A 14,532-nucleotide genomic window follows, 5' to 3' on the forward strand; every position below is an offset into this window, starting at 1 on the left:
CCCCATCTGCTTCCGAGTGTCCGTCAACTCCTTCCTGGACCGGCTTCCCCTGGTGATACGAAACATTCGCGCCTTGGGGTCCCGGCCTCCGCCACGCCTAGGCCCGGGAAAGGGGGCCGAGGCCTAACCTGGTAGCACTCACTGGGCAAGGCACGGGGCGTTGACACTTGGCGTCCTCGCCACTTTATTATCAGGGGTCTAACGTTCTGCAGGTCCGGGCCTCGGTGGCTCTTGGCCCACTTCAGTTCCTTCCCTGCGCCCGGAGGGACGGGCGCTTACGTGTTTGTTACTGCACAACATGAAACTGAGCTACTCTTCTGTGTCCGAGTTTCTTCTCAGTTCCTGCGCCTCCACATTTTCTTACCTTTGTTCTGGTGTTGGAAGGGAGGTTCTGGGAATCGTAGTCCAGCAGCCCAAGCTTATCGAAGACGACTCAGGGAGAGGAAAATCAGGTCCTATATTCAGCGGTAAATACCGCTGACGTTTTGGAATACGTTCCTAGTTGTATTTACCCGTTAAATGGATAACAACGTATAACGTATGCATTTTCCAGTTTAGCGTTAACTTTTCTCCGGATCCTTTTTGTTTTGCTTTGTTTTGTTTTGTTTTGTTTTGTTTTTGTTTTTCCCCGTTGAACGTACTAGCTTTCCCACTCCCTAAAAACTCTTCAAAAACTGTTATCCAGGAGACACACAAACGTATTATTACATAATGGTGAGCAGTCGGGTCGTTCTCAGCTTTGCCCCTATTATGGGTCGTGTGAGTCAATGGGATTCTTGAACAGAAGTCTTTGCGCGAACAGTTACTTCCTTCAGATCGTTTCCGAGAGGTAGAATTCCCGCGTTCTATAGCTTCTCGGCACACAAGTGCTCTCCAGAAAAGGCGCCCCGCCGCAAGAAGTCTGGTCTCCCCGCATCACCAACCAGTAGGGTGGCTTCCTACCGAAGTAGAAGACTCCTTTTGTACCAGGGAAATAAGCACGGAAACACTAGAATAGGAATTTTGGGGCTTACTGGCCTTGTTTCCGATGAGCAAGGGAGTGGTGCCACAAGTGGCTACGGGTTTGGGGGCGAGGTGGGGGGTGGTTAGCTCCCTCTGAGTAGCTTGTGTCTTGGAACCTCGCTAAACAGGAGTGCTAGCCTCACGAGGGTTCCCTCGGAGTTTCTACATGCATGGTCATGATCTCTGTAAGCAAACACGGTTTTGGTTCCTTCCTTTCCGGCCTTGCCGGGGCTACGGGGGCGGGGGGAGGGAACAGGCCGACACTGGACAGATGGGAAGCAAGAGCAGGAAGGCACATGGCAGAGAACCAAATCCTGGATCCAGCCATGCCTGAAGACAGAACTACCCGCCCCCTGCCCCCGCCACGATCGTTCAGTTACACACACCCAGAAACTCTCCCTTTGGTTAAGCCAACATGAATCCTTTTTTTTCTTTTCTTTCTTTCTTTCTTTCTTTCTTTCTTTCTTTCTTTCTTTCCTTCTCTTTCTCTTTTGTTCGAATGGTTTTATTTAGTGTTTGAGAGCAAGACAGAGACAGCGTGAGCGGGGAAGCGGCAGAGAGACAGAGAGGGAGACACAGAATCTGAGGCAGACTGCAGGCTCTGAGCTGTCGGCACAGAGCTCGACGCAGGGCTCAAACCCACGAACTGTGAGATCGTGACCTGAGCCGAAGTCAGACCCTCAACCGACTGAGCCACCCAGGCACCCCCGTCGTGAATCCTTTTTATTGCTTTTCTTTTTGTCTTTCTTCACTTGCAATAGAAAAGTCTTGTCCTTTATTGACTTGCGGAACCGTAGGTTTTCTTGTCACTTCACCTGAGAACGTGGCTCTCCCTTCTTTTAACAGAGAAACTGGGCTCTTTAAGTTTACAAAGGCATTGGCTCCTAGCTGGTAGGCCTTCAAGCCGTATGGTGGTAGAGTCTTCTGTGGGTAAGAGTCCAGAGAGGGAGGGGAGGGACTGCAAGGGGCAGCTGGAGGAAAGGGACAAAGAGAAGGGGCACTGGGACCCACCCTTTCCGGATAGGGCTCCCAAGACTGGCCCGGAATTGTGGGGCCAGATCGTCAAGAGACCGGAACTTAGTGTGAGCCTCCCTCCCTCTCCCAGCAAAGCCCAGAGTTAGGCCACCGCCCTGGCCCCACAGACGGACTGCTGAAGGTGCCGGGCGGCCTTAACACGTCAGCCAGGTCACAAAACAAATCGATTCCAACGCGTCCCCGGGCTCCCCTCCCAGAGACGAGCCAGAGCCCTGCCCCGCGGCCCGCCGCGTCAGATGTGATCCGGCCCGCATCTTCCACGGCCTCCTTCCCTCCCCTCTCCACCTTGCTCACTCGGATCCAGCCACACTGGCCTCCTCCCTTCACTGAAACACACCAGGCCCACGCCTGCCTCAGGACCCTTGCACTGCCTCTTCCCTGCCTGGACCTCTCGTCCCCCGGGGTTCCATCTGGCCCACTCAAATAGCATTCCTGGCCGCTCTCCTTAAGGTTGCGTCCCACGCTCTCCCCACCTGCATTACTTTCACAGGTGTCGGGGGGGGGGCGGTAAGAAGCAGGTGCGCCCGTCAGCATGGAGGTGCACCTGCGGCAGTAAAGCGTCGTGGGACACGAAGGAGCTTGGGTGCTGTCGATGACCCTAGGGAGTCTTGAACGGAGCGGGACGGGATGCAGCTTACGTCTTATCAGGTTCCCAGTGCCTGCTGCGCTGGGAAGGGGACGAGGGCAGGCAGGACAGAAGTGGGGAGACTGGCACGCAGGCGAGAGACCCCCAGGCTGCGGCCAGTGGAGGTGGGGAGAAGGGAACGGGTTCCGACTGGATCTTGACGGGAGAGCCACCGGGGTTTGCTGGCACGGATCGGACGTGGCCCTGGACCTCGTCAGATGCGCGGGACCCCTGCAACGGGTCACCCTTCCTCCCATAAAGGGAGCCCAGCTCCTCCAGAGTCCAACAGCCTCCCCACCTGCTTCCCTGCTCGCCGACCACCCACCTGCCACACACTGCCACCGTTTTCCCGACGTTTAATTCAGAAACAAGGCTCCAGGAACAACGACAAAGAAGCTCATGCCAAAACAGAGGGGACAGCTGGGTTTCCGGGACCACGCGCCGGGGCCAGATTCCTCGGAGGGGGAAGAGGGAACAGAGGGGTAAGGCACTGCCGCCTCGGCCACTCGGGGCGGGCGCAGGACAGGGCAGCGGGGGTGAGGGGTCCGGGCTCAGCGGGCACCACGCCGAGGAAGCTGGGCGCTCGGGCCTGGAGAAGGAGACTTTCCAGAGCCCCCAGGCCCACGTGGGGCCCTGGCACGAACCCGCTCATAGCTCCCCAGGTGCTGGGGACAGGGCGCCCGAGAAAGGTACGGTCCGACCCCCGAGAAGTCCGGAGGGGATGCCGGGACCCAGCCGCGGGGAGACCCCTGGGCGCAGCCACAGTCTGGGGATGGCTTCGCCGCATCACCCTGGGCGCCCCCCTCCTCGCCATCAAGTGCTGCTGGTGTCGGGGGCCTCTGCTCGGACCCGGCGGGGCCCGCCACGGCCAGGGGCAGGTGCCAGAGGCGAGGCCGAGGCTGACCGTGCCACCAGGGAGCCAGGACGACCCAAGGACAGAAGGGGCGTGAGGTTGTCCACATCCCAGAGAAGGGGCACGTGGTGACAGACGGACACGGTGAGGTGCAGATAAATTAAATAAATAGGTGGTTGGGGGTATAAACAGGAAGAGGGGGCAGGGGCTGGCACGACCCGGGGGCACGAGGGTAGGAGGGCGGGGATATTGCTGCTGCCAGGGTCAGGACCCTTGGTCCTGTCACCACCGCCCCCACGCAGGGCCCAAAGAAAGGCACTAATGAAGGGGGCCGGGGTGTGCGCAGGGCACGAGAGACCGGTGACCACCCCATCCCCGCCCCCGTGCCACCCGATCCAGGGCTCGGCCCCGAGGTCACCTCAGGCCTGGGACGCCCCCTCCTCACCGATTCCGCCACCCTTAGCTGTTGCCGGACACGAGGCTGATGGTCTGTTGCAGGTTTTGCCCCAACTTAGGCTTCCGACAGGAGGCGTCTCGGTCCAGAGCGGTGAGGACCTGGGGGAGGAGGGTCCCCCCGGAGCCAGGCTGGCGAGGAGGGGCCGCTCCCTCCCTTGCCAAGCCGTCCTCCCCTGCCTGAGCTCTTTTGTCCCTCCTGCGTCCACGCACCCCGCTCTCTGCGGGTCCCCGGCACGTGGGTAGGGCTGCAGCCCCCCACCTCTGCACACGCTGCGACTTGGCCACCCCGAAGCCACCGCCTTCTCTGCTCGGCGGCCACAGTGCGGCCCTTCCCGGGAGAGGTTTGGACCCGCTGTCCCCAAACGCCCCGTCCCCTCCTGGCCCACACCCCATCTCCCCATCCCCTCCTGAACCCCAAACCTGCACCTGATCTCCCCGTCCCCTACTGACCCGAAATCTTGACCCAACCTCCAGGTCCCCTCCTGACCCCCACCCCGCACCCAATTCCCCATCCTCTCCTGATCCGGAATCTGGACCCAACCTCCAGGCCCCCCCCGACCCCACCCCACACCCAATGTCGCCATCCCCTCCGGACCCCCATCTGTACCCCGCACCCAATCACCTTGTCCCATCCTGACCCCCACCCGACACCCGAATTTCCCGGCCCCTCCTGACCCCACCCTGCACCCAACCTCCAGATCCCACCTGACCCCCACCCTGCACCCAATCTCGCCATCCCCTCCTGACTCCCACTGACACCCCGCACCCGATCACCTGGTCCCTTCCTTACCCCCACCCGACACCCGAATTTCCCGGTCTGTCCTGACCCCACCCCGCACCCAAGCCCCATCCCCTCCTGAACCCCAACCCCACACCTGATCTCCCCATCTGCTACTGACCTGGAATCTGCACCCAACCTCTGCGTCCCCTCCTGACCCCCACTCTTGCCAAGCCCCCGATCACTTCGTTCTCTCTTGTCCCCCACCGCCACCCTGCACCTGATTTCCCCGTCCCCTCCTGACTCTTACCCTGAACCCGATCTCCCTCTCACCCCCTGACTCCCCCGCCACACCCCACCTCCCCATCCAATCCTGATCCCCACCCCTACCTGACACCCGATCTCCATGACTCCTCCTCACACCCACCCTTCCACCCACCTTGCTGGACACTCGTGACTCCCACTCCACACCTGATATTCCTGTGTCCTCCTGACCCCCACCCTACCCCACATCCAACCTCTGCCATCCTCTTGACCCCCACTGCCCACTCAACCTCCACGCCCCACCTGGCCCCCACCCCACACCAAACCTCATCTTCCCCTGCTGACCCCAACCGCCACCCCGCACCCGATCACCTCGTCCACTCCTGACCCCAACCCCATACCGCACCCGATGTCCCCATCCCTTCCTGACAACCACCCCACACCAGACCTCCTTGTCTTCTCCTGACTCCCACCCAACCGAAACCCGAATTTCCCGGCCCCTTCTGACACCACCCCACACCCAACCTCCCATCCCCTCCTGACCCCCACCCTGCACCCCAATTCCCCATTGACTCCTGACCCAGAATCTGCACCCATCATCCACTTCCCCTCCTGACCCCTTTTCCTACCAAGCACCCGATCACTTTGTCCCCTCGTGTCCCCACCGCCAACCTGCACCCGACTTCCCCATCCCCTCCTGACACCCACCCCGCACCAGACCTCCTTGCCCTCCCTTGAGCCTTTTGATCCCTTCCTCTATACTAAAACGAGGTAGGTCCAGCATTTCTAATCTGTTCATGGTGAGCCGCCTTTAGGTCCATGTTGCAGCCAAACAAACAAACCTTTAGAGACCTTTCTAATTCCTGGAGATGCAATATTAAATGAAGGATGCCTGCTTAGCGAGCCCACGTCAATAAATTTGGCCCGATCCAACTTTATGTCCCTTCCACCGTTGTCCCACACCCTCAGTATCTATTCCCACACATGCTCCCCAGATTTCTGTCTGTATAAATTAGAAAAGTCAAGTCATTCTTTTGGAGTGGAACATACCTCCTCATGTGTCACACTTTGTAACTTGCCTGTAGGGGCCTGCTGGGACTTGAGTCTACTTATAGGTCTAGAAGCAAAAAGGGGTGGTGGGGGTAGGTCCTGAAGAGAATCAGCATTATCTTGCACGGCAACTGCCTCGGGGAGGCCGTTATGGTTTCCTTGGGCAATGTGTGGCTAATCCCCTCAGAGGCGGGTGGAGAGGCCCATACCACTGTGAGCTAGGAGGCTGCTGCCACTGGGGGTAAATAGGCCACTTCTACTGGGGGTGGGGAGGCCATTTCCACTGGTAAAGAAGACTCATCAGAATTTAGGGGCCCAATGGGGCACCTGGGTGGCTCAGTTGGTTAAGCGTCCGACTTCGGCTCAGGTCATGATCTCGCAGTCCGTGGGTTTGAGCCCCTCATCAGGCTCCGTGCTGACACCTCAGGGCCTGGAGCCTGCTTCGGATTCTGTCTCCCTCTCTCTCTGCCCCTCCCCCGCTCACACTCTGTCATTCTCTCCCAAAATTAAATAAATAAATAAATAATAAATAAATAAATAAACATTTTATTTTATTTTTTTTATTCAACGTTTATTTTATTTTTGGGACAGAGAGAGACAGAGCATGAACGGGGGAGGGGCAGAGAGAGAGGGAGACACAGAATCGGAAACAGGCTCCAGGCTCTGAGCCATCGGCCCAGAGCCTGACGCGGGGCTCGAACTCACGGACCGCGAGATCGTGACCTGGCTGAAGTCGGACGCTTAACCGACTGTGCCACCCAGGCGCCCCGAAATAAACTTTTTAAAAAAAGAATTTAGGGGCTCAATGCCCCCAGCCTCAGCAGTGTCTTCCCACATGTAGTCTCCGTCTCAACTTAGAGGATCCCATTGTTTCCCAATCAATGGCCTCAGTTTCACAGCGGGCACACTTCAAGTCTGGGAGTTCAACTTGCATTATAGTTCAGTTAGTTGCACTTAGGTTCTGCATTTGAATTTTCAGCAGTTTTGGCTCTGTGGCTAAAGAACGGTAGGATTTCTTAAAGGGCACACATAGAAGCCCCTAGGCCGGTGATGTGGTGTTTGAGCTGGGAATTCAAATCTCTGAGCTCATCCTTCCATTTAACCACGTTCCCAAACCACATTAGGAGCTACCAACCAATGTCATTATATTTGTTAGTTTTCCAAAGAGGTTCAAAAGTATCATAGAAGAGTCACCCAGCTCCTTGTTTCTTATAAGTAGTTGATTAGGAGTAGCCAGTGCATATATTTTGCATATCTCTATCAGCTTACGTCACAGGCTACCAGTGTTCTCTTTGCTACCAGAAACAGTCACGAGCATCTTTAAATCTAATCAGATTGGAGCCAATTCCAGAAACCTCAGAACCAATTCCGAGAACCCATCCTTAAAATTCTGTTCCTCTAGAACCACTCCTGGTACCAAATCTGTATTAGTCAGGGTATTCCAGAGAAGCCAAACCAACAGATAATTCATTCATTCAGATTAGATGATAGATAGATAGATAGATAGATAGGATAGATGAGAATGGAAGCTGAGTGGTCCCATGACCTGCTGCCTGCAAGCTGAGCGGGAGACCCGGCAAAGCTGATGGTGTAATTCAGCCTGAGTCTGAAGGTCTGAGAACCAAGGGAGCTGGTAACAGTGTAAATGCCAGTCCCAGGGGGCAGGACAAGGTGAGATGTGATGTCACAGCTCAACAGTGAGGCAGAGGAAAGGCCTGGGGGAGAGACCAAATTCCTCCTTCATTCCTCCACTTTTTGTTTCATTCAGGCTCTCAATGGATTGGACGATGCCTGCTCAACATTGGGGGTCTACTTTACTGAGTCCACAGATTCAAACGCTCATCCCATCCGGAAGTATCCTTGCAGACACACCCAGAAATAACGTTCTGTCAGGGTACCCTATGCCCAGGCAAGCTGATACATAGAATTAGCCATCGAACCCAGTGAATGAGCCGCTTTTAGGAGCGTGACCTCAGCATGCACATAGTCACCACTCTTTGACACAGGTGACTGCCCAGTGGGACTGTGTATTGCACAGAGTATCTGCCTTTCTCTCTATAGAATGGGGGCCAAAAACGTTAGTGACAAAGAAACCATCGATAACCGACTATGTCAAAATTTAAAAGTTTTGTTCTGCAAACAGTACCAATCAAGAAAGTGAGAAGACAACCCATAAAATGGGTGAATGTATTTTAATTTAAAATCATGTGTTTGAGGGGCGCCTGGGTGGCGCAGTCGGTTAAGCGTCCGACTTCGGCCAGGTCACGATCTCGCGGTCCGTGAGTTCGAGCCCCACGTCGGGCTCTGGGCTGATGGCTCGGAGCCTGGAGCCTGTTTCCGATTCTGTGTCTCCCTCTCTCTCTGCCCCTCCCCCGTTCATGCTCTGTCTCTCTCTGTCCCAAAAATAAATAAACGTTGAAAAACCAAATTGAAAAAAAAAAAAATCATGTGTTTGATAAGGGACTTCTATCCAGAACATATCAATAGCTCTTGCAAGCGAGGAATGCCGTTATTCTCAGAAACGGGAAAGTTTGAGAGTGGCAGACACTTTGTGAAACGATCCAACTTCCCTCAGCTTGCCACCCTCCACCCGCCATGTGTCGATGGGGCAATTGAGACGCACCGAGGGACCACAGGGATACCGGCAGATTCTTTCCCTCAGTGCACACTTCTCCAAGTCCTAACCATGGTGGCCAGCGTCCCCACAAAGCTAAGGCAGCCACGTCTTGACCGCATTACCCGCGCCACATTTGCCCCTTTTTCTGTCCCCCTTTGTCTGTCCCCCTCCACCTTCCGCCACCCCCACGCTCCTACTCTAACCCTCCGTCCAGAATAGGAGGGGCCTGTTTGCACAGGCGCGCAAGGGAGACTGAGTTGCGTCGCGTACTGGGGGCGGGGCTTCGTCAGGGAGCCCTGTCTCTCCAGCGCTGCCGACAGGGTCTCCCTGGCGGCCCGTGGGCAGCCGGGCCAGCTTGGCGGGAACCAATCACATGCCAGAAACCTCACCAGAGGTCTGTCTGCGCAGGCGCCCTGGGCATCCCCAGCAGCCTTGCGCATGGAGGGGCGGAGCTTCGTGAAGCAGTCCCAGCGCCTCAGCGGTCGGCGGGGCGTGCGGTTTGGCGGCGGCCTCTGAGCGGGCGGGTGTGGGGGCCATGCAGGCCCCGGGCGACGGTGCGGACGGCGCGGACGGCGCGCAGATCCTGGACGACGGCACCGGTGGTGCGACGGGTAGTGCTGGCTCGTCCAGTGGCCCCGGAAATCCCGGAGGCCGGGACGGCACCGCGACGTCGGGCACCGTGGCTGGGGAAGCTCCCCAGGTCGAGGGGGCATCGCCCGCCCCAAGGCAGGGGGGAGAGGCTTCGGCCTCGGCCTCGGCCTCCGGGGAAGCCTCAGAAAAGCAAGTTTTGGAATTGTATCCTTTCCAAGGAGCTCCCGAGGTCGGGGGGGGGGGGGGCAGTGGGGAATGGCCGGGAGGGGAGGCAGGTGGGGGCCCCGGTGGATGGGCGGGAGAGGTTTTGGGGACTTGCGGGGGCACAGAAGGGAAGTGGGGGGGGGGGGGGCCGAGGGAGGCTGGAGGAAGCAGCTGGGGGTGCCGTGATGCACGTTTCCTGAAGGGGCGGCCGAGGTGGTCTTGGGTGGCCCTAAGGGCGGTCTGGGGGAAGGCGGGCCTCCGATGGGCAAGGAAGCCTCCTCCATGAGGTCCACCCAGATATGCCTTAACCGAATGTCCACCAGTGCCTTCACGGTGCCTTTCCTGTGTTACGTGGATGCGGAGCTGACCTACCAGTACCTGACCTCGAGTGCCGAATGCTACCACGAAGCGGTTCACACGGAGCTCACAGTGATTGGCAGTGACTTGTTTATGTAAGTTCTAGAAGGGGCTGGCGGGAGGCCGTGGGGAGCTGAGGTAACCTCTGCCCGACGGACACTTCGGTTGGAGATGTGCAGACACCAAGGGCTTGGTCTAAGGAGGCACATGGGGCCCCGGGTCTGTGGCAGCCTCAGGGGTTGCTCTAAGGGAGACACGGAGGAGTAACCTTGAGGGGGGAGATTGGAGTGAGGAGGGCCAGGAGTTCTCAAATCTAAAGTGATTTCCTTTTCCCCTTACTTTTAGCCGACTAACTGCTGAAGACCCTGTCCTCCTGCAGATTTCCACCGCCTCCTTGCTCAACCAGCTTTCCATGGTGGTGCAGACCATGCAGCACTTGGTGCCCGCGATTTTTTCTAGGCCTCGGCCTGGAAAAGGGGGCTGAGTCCATGACAGTATCCAGTGGAAGGCCATGTGCCCTTCCCCAGGGGCGTGACCTTTGCAGTAGTTGCCACTTTATTTCTGGGGCTTGGTTATTTGCCTGTACTGGCCCTTGGGTGCTCTGTGCCCACTTGTTTTGGTTGCTGCTTAAAGAATACAGATAATAAAACCGAGTTAATGTTCCGTATCTGAGTTTCTTTTCAGCACCCAGATTTTCTTCCGTGTGTCCTCAGGTTGGAGGGGAGGTTCTGGTTCTAGTACTCTAGTACAAGGCGATCGAATACAATTGACGAAATGAAAGGAAATTAAGATTGCTTGGGTCCTGTCATTCAACATTGACTACTGTCAGGATTTCAGAATACTCTCGTAGCTTTAGGGTTGTAGGAATACGTTAAATGTATAACAATCATAGCAAGGAGTAAGCTTTTTCAAGTTTAGCATCAGTTTTTAATTCCTGAAACATTTTTGGGCTTTCCCTCTGTCTAAAACTTCTTCAAAAATATCTTATTGCATGGATACGTACAAGATGTATTATGATGCATTTGTTCAGCACTTTAGTTCTTCGCAACTTTTTTCCTATTACACATAATGTTTCGGTGGGATTCTTGTGTATAAGTCTCTGCGTGAATGGCTGTTTTCTTAAGATGGATTCCAAGAGGCAGATCTAGCATACAGAGTGGCTCTCGAGAAAATGTGCCAGAATTCTGGCACCAGCAGAATGGTGGTTTCCCCGCATCCCTGTCGTGGCTGGATCTGTTTTCTGCCACAAGAAGAAACTCAGTTTGGGTGCAGCCACTCTGGAAAACAGTGTGGAGGTTCCTCAGAAAATTAAAAATAGACCTACCCTATGACCCAGCAGTAGCACTGCTAAGAATTTACCCAAGGGATAGGGGAGTACTGATGCATAGGGGCCCTTGTACCCCAATGTTTATGGCAGCACTCTCAACGATAGCCAAATTATGGAAAGAGCCTAGATGTCCCATCAACTGATGAATGGATAAAGATATTGTGGTTTGTATACACAATGGAGTACTACGTGGCAATGAGAAAGAACGAAATATGGCCCTTTGTAGCAACGTGGATGGAACTGGAGAGTGTGATGCTAAGTGAAATAAGCCATGCAGAGGAAGACAGATACCGTATGTTTTCACTCTTAGGTGGATCCTGAGAAACTTAACAGAAACCCATGGGGGAGGGGAAGGAAAAAAAAAGAGGTTAGGGTGGGAGAGAGCCAAAGCATAAGAGACTCTTCAAAACTGAGAACAAACTGAGCGTTGATGGGGGTGGGAGGGAGAGGAAGGTAGGTGATGGGTATTGAAGAGGGCATCTTTTGGGATGAGCACTGGGTGTTGCATGGAAACCAATTTGACAATAAATTTCATATATTAAAAAAAAACCTCAATTTGCATGAGCAAAGAACTTAGAAACACTAGAATAAGAACGTTGTGCTTTCCTGGCCTTGTTTCAAATCAGAGAAGACAAGTGCTGGGACAATTGGTCGGTCGGGGTGAGTGAGGCAGAGAGAGAGGCAGTGTAGCATAGTTTGGGGGAAATATTTTTTGTCACGTAAGCTGCTCACCTGTTAGCATCGGTGCTGCGACACAACAGTTCCCAGCAAGTACACCGAGCTGCGTGGAGGTTGCAGGACAAGGCGAGGCTCAGATGGCCGGGTGGCGGGCTACTGTTTCTTCCACTCGTTTTTGTCGTAGTCCCGCTTGACTGAGAAGCCCTGGATTGGGCTGGCCTTCCAAGTTGAGCCTCCTCTCAGTCTGCTTGGCCACCCACTCCTCTTCAGAGGTTGCGGGATGGGGCCGTACACGCAGTGCTTCTCCCAGATCAGAACGAGAGCAGTGGCTGATGGAGAACATGGTGGTGCCTACAACCATCTTCTGCTTGTTTGTGCTCCTGTTCGTTTCAGCCAAGCTCTCGTTGAACTGAATGTGGCACGATTCAGCTTTTTCATCAGTGGAGAGGATGCTGCAGGAAGGCCTCTTCTCTTTCAAGGCCTTCTGGCTGGCGGACGTTGTCGATGTGGGCCACAGCAGGCAGGGGATAGTCACGCCATTCGACATAACTCGAGAGAGCGTAGTTTTCACTCTTCATGACGCTTCCACGTGCTCCAACACTGAGGTGGAAATTCCTCACTTGCCAATTAGGCGAGCCACTCTGGTAGCCAGAATTCTGCCACTAGTGCCTGCTGTGATTGTGGTGACCACCCTGGGAAAATAGAATGAAATCAAAATCTTCTGTGTGCAGGCGCTATGCTATGCTCCCGACCCACATCGTCATGTGTAATTCTCAGGACAGCCTGGTGAGCTGGGTACTGTCGTCTCTACACCGGTTCTAGGTGAAGAATGGAGGCTGACAGAGGCCGGGTCTGTTTGATTCAAGCACCTACTGTCTGAGCCACACTATCCCTCCAACCTCAGCACGGTTGAGTGGAGCCACCAGGAGACTGGGAGAGTGTTTTTCCTTCTTACGGCTCCAGGGAACATCCATGTGACTAATGAAAAATGCAGAAATGGGCAAATGCAGGCAAAGTAGGTAAGAATTGAGGAGAACATGGGGCGCCTGGGTGACTCAGTCTGTTCAGCGGCTGACTTTGGCTCAGGTCACGATCTCACAGTTAGTGAGTTCCAGCGCCTTGTCGGGCTCTGTGCTGACAGCTCAGAGGCTGGAGCCTGCTTCAGATTCTATGTCTCCCTCTGCCTCTCTGCCCCTCCCCTGCTCACGCTCTGTCTCTCTGTCTCTCTGTCTCTCTCTCTCAAAAATAAATAAACATTTAAAAAAAAATTAGAAAGAATTGAGGAGAACATAAGGTTGATAAGAATCCCAATCCTGGCTTTGCAGTGGCTTCTCTATACTCCCAGGTCCTTTTGTACCTTGAAATCTTCATTTGGCCCTCTTTGAAATGGAGGGCACAATGGGGGTACCTGTTTCCCTCTTCCCCCTGCCCTCTTCCCTCGACTATGAAGAGGGCTCTTCTCAGGCATTTTTCCTAGCTGAGAAAAAAAATAGAGCCAAATCATCTGCCAACCCAGAAAAAGTCTCCACAATTGTGGAAGCAAAACAGTTTTCTCATTGAGTAGGCATTGCACCAGAATGTGATGCACATCACAGGCAATCTGCTAAGAGATTCCAAAGACAGGGAGCTTTCACCCTTTTGTATAGGTAAGCGGGTAGAGCTCATCACGTGTTCTCAACATCCACCATAAGTAGACCTCAAGTAAGAGGACGTGACGCCACCAGGCCCCCCACATAGTCCATCCTGAATTTCCCTGGGAACTGGGGTGGCCGTGTGTATTAGGTCGTGGCTGTTTCAGACGGTGCGTTTGTGTTCCCTCCCCCACATTAATATGCTGAAGCCCTAAACCCCAGTGTGGCTGTATTTGGAGATGGGACCTTTGAGGAAGTAAGTTTAAATGAGGTCATAAGAATGGGGCTCTGGTCCAATAAGAGTGGTGTCCTTATAAGAGAGACACCAGAGAGCACCCCCCTCTTCCTCTCCCTCCCTCCCCGCCCCTACTCCCCCGCTCTCTCCTCACCTGCACTGAGGAGAGGCCATGTGAGGACAGAGGAGAAGGTGGACCTCTACAAGCAAGGAAGCAAATTCTCACCAGAAGCTGAATTTGCTGGCACCTTGATCATGGACTTCTAGCATCCAGAACTGTGAGAAAATAAATTTCTGCTGTGTAAGCCACCCAGTGTGAGGTACTTTGCTATAGCAGCTTGAGCAGACTAATACAATTAATCGGCTTTATCCAAGGAAAAAATAAGCTTTTTCATATCTTTATGACAGGAGCTAGTTTTGCAACTTGGAGCAAGGTGCCTACTGAAGTTAGGCTTCTACCCTCCCACAGAAACTGAAGATCGGGACACAATCTTGCTTGATGTTTACATTCCAAAGAGATGTTTCCCAGGTCCTTGAAGAACACATTCCTGGGTTATAAAGATGGCAAGGGGCTCTTTTAGCCTTTTTTTCCTTAAATTTATTTATTTATTTATTTATTCATTCATTCAGAGAAGGAGTGGGGGAGGGGCAGAGAGAAAGGGAGACAGAGGATCTGAAGCGTGCTTTGTGCTGACAGCACAGAGCCCGATGCAGGGCTCAAAGTCATGAGCCATGAGATCATGACCTGAGCTCAAGTCGGATACTCAAGCACTGAGCCACCCAGGCGCCTCTACCCTTTAAAAATACTACCTATTTTCAAAGAAACAAAGAAAGAACTTACAAGTCGTGTAAAGTAAATGCTTTAAGGAAGGGGAGGGGACCATCTCTT

The 14,532-nt window shown here is 54.4% G+C and overlaps 1 protein-coding gene and 1 pseudogene across 1 annotated transcript; one reads left to right on the forward strand and one right to left on the reverse strand.

The window, feature by feature from the left end:
- The first annotated feature begins 9,047 nt into the window (after window positions 1-9,047).
- LOC125159361 (cancer/testis antigen 1-like) lies at window positions 9,048-10,435 on the forward strand. Its single transcript, XM_047847662.1, has 3 exons — window positions 9,048-9,415; window positions 9,739-9,867; window positions 10,118-10,435. Exons 1-3 carry the CDS (start codon window positions 9,156-9,158, stop codon window positions 10,254-10,256), a joined length of 528 nt encoding a protein of 175 aa, XP_047703618.1. The 5' UTR covers window positions 9,048-9,155; the 3' UTR covers window positions 10,257-10,435.
- Window positions 10,436-11,930: 1,495 nt separating this feature from the next.
- On the reverse strand, window positions 11,931-12,541 carry LOC125159406 (cytochrome c oxidase subunit 4 isoform 1, mitochondrial-like; annotated as a pseudogene).
- Window positions 12,542-14,532: the final 1,991 nt, after the last annotated feature.

The sequence above is a fragment of the Prionailurus viverrinus genome, unplaced genomic scaffold (assembly GCF_022837055.1).
Source record: "Prionailurus viverrinus isolate Anna unplaced genomic scaffold, UM_Priviv_1.0 scaffold_49, whole genome shotgun sequence".
NCBI lineage: Eukaryota > Metazoa > Chordata > Mammalia > Carnivora > Felidae > Prionailurus > Prionailurus viverrinus.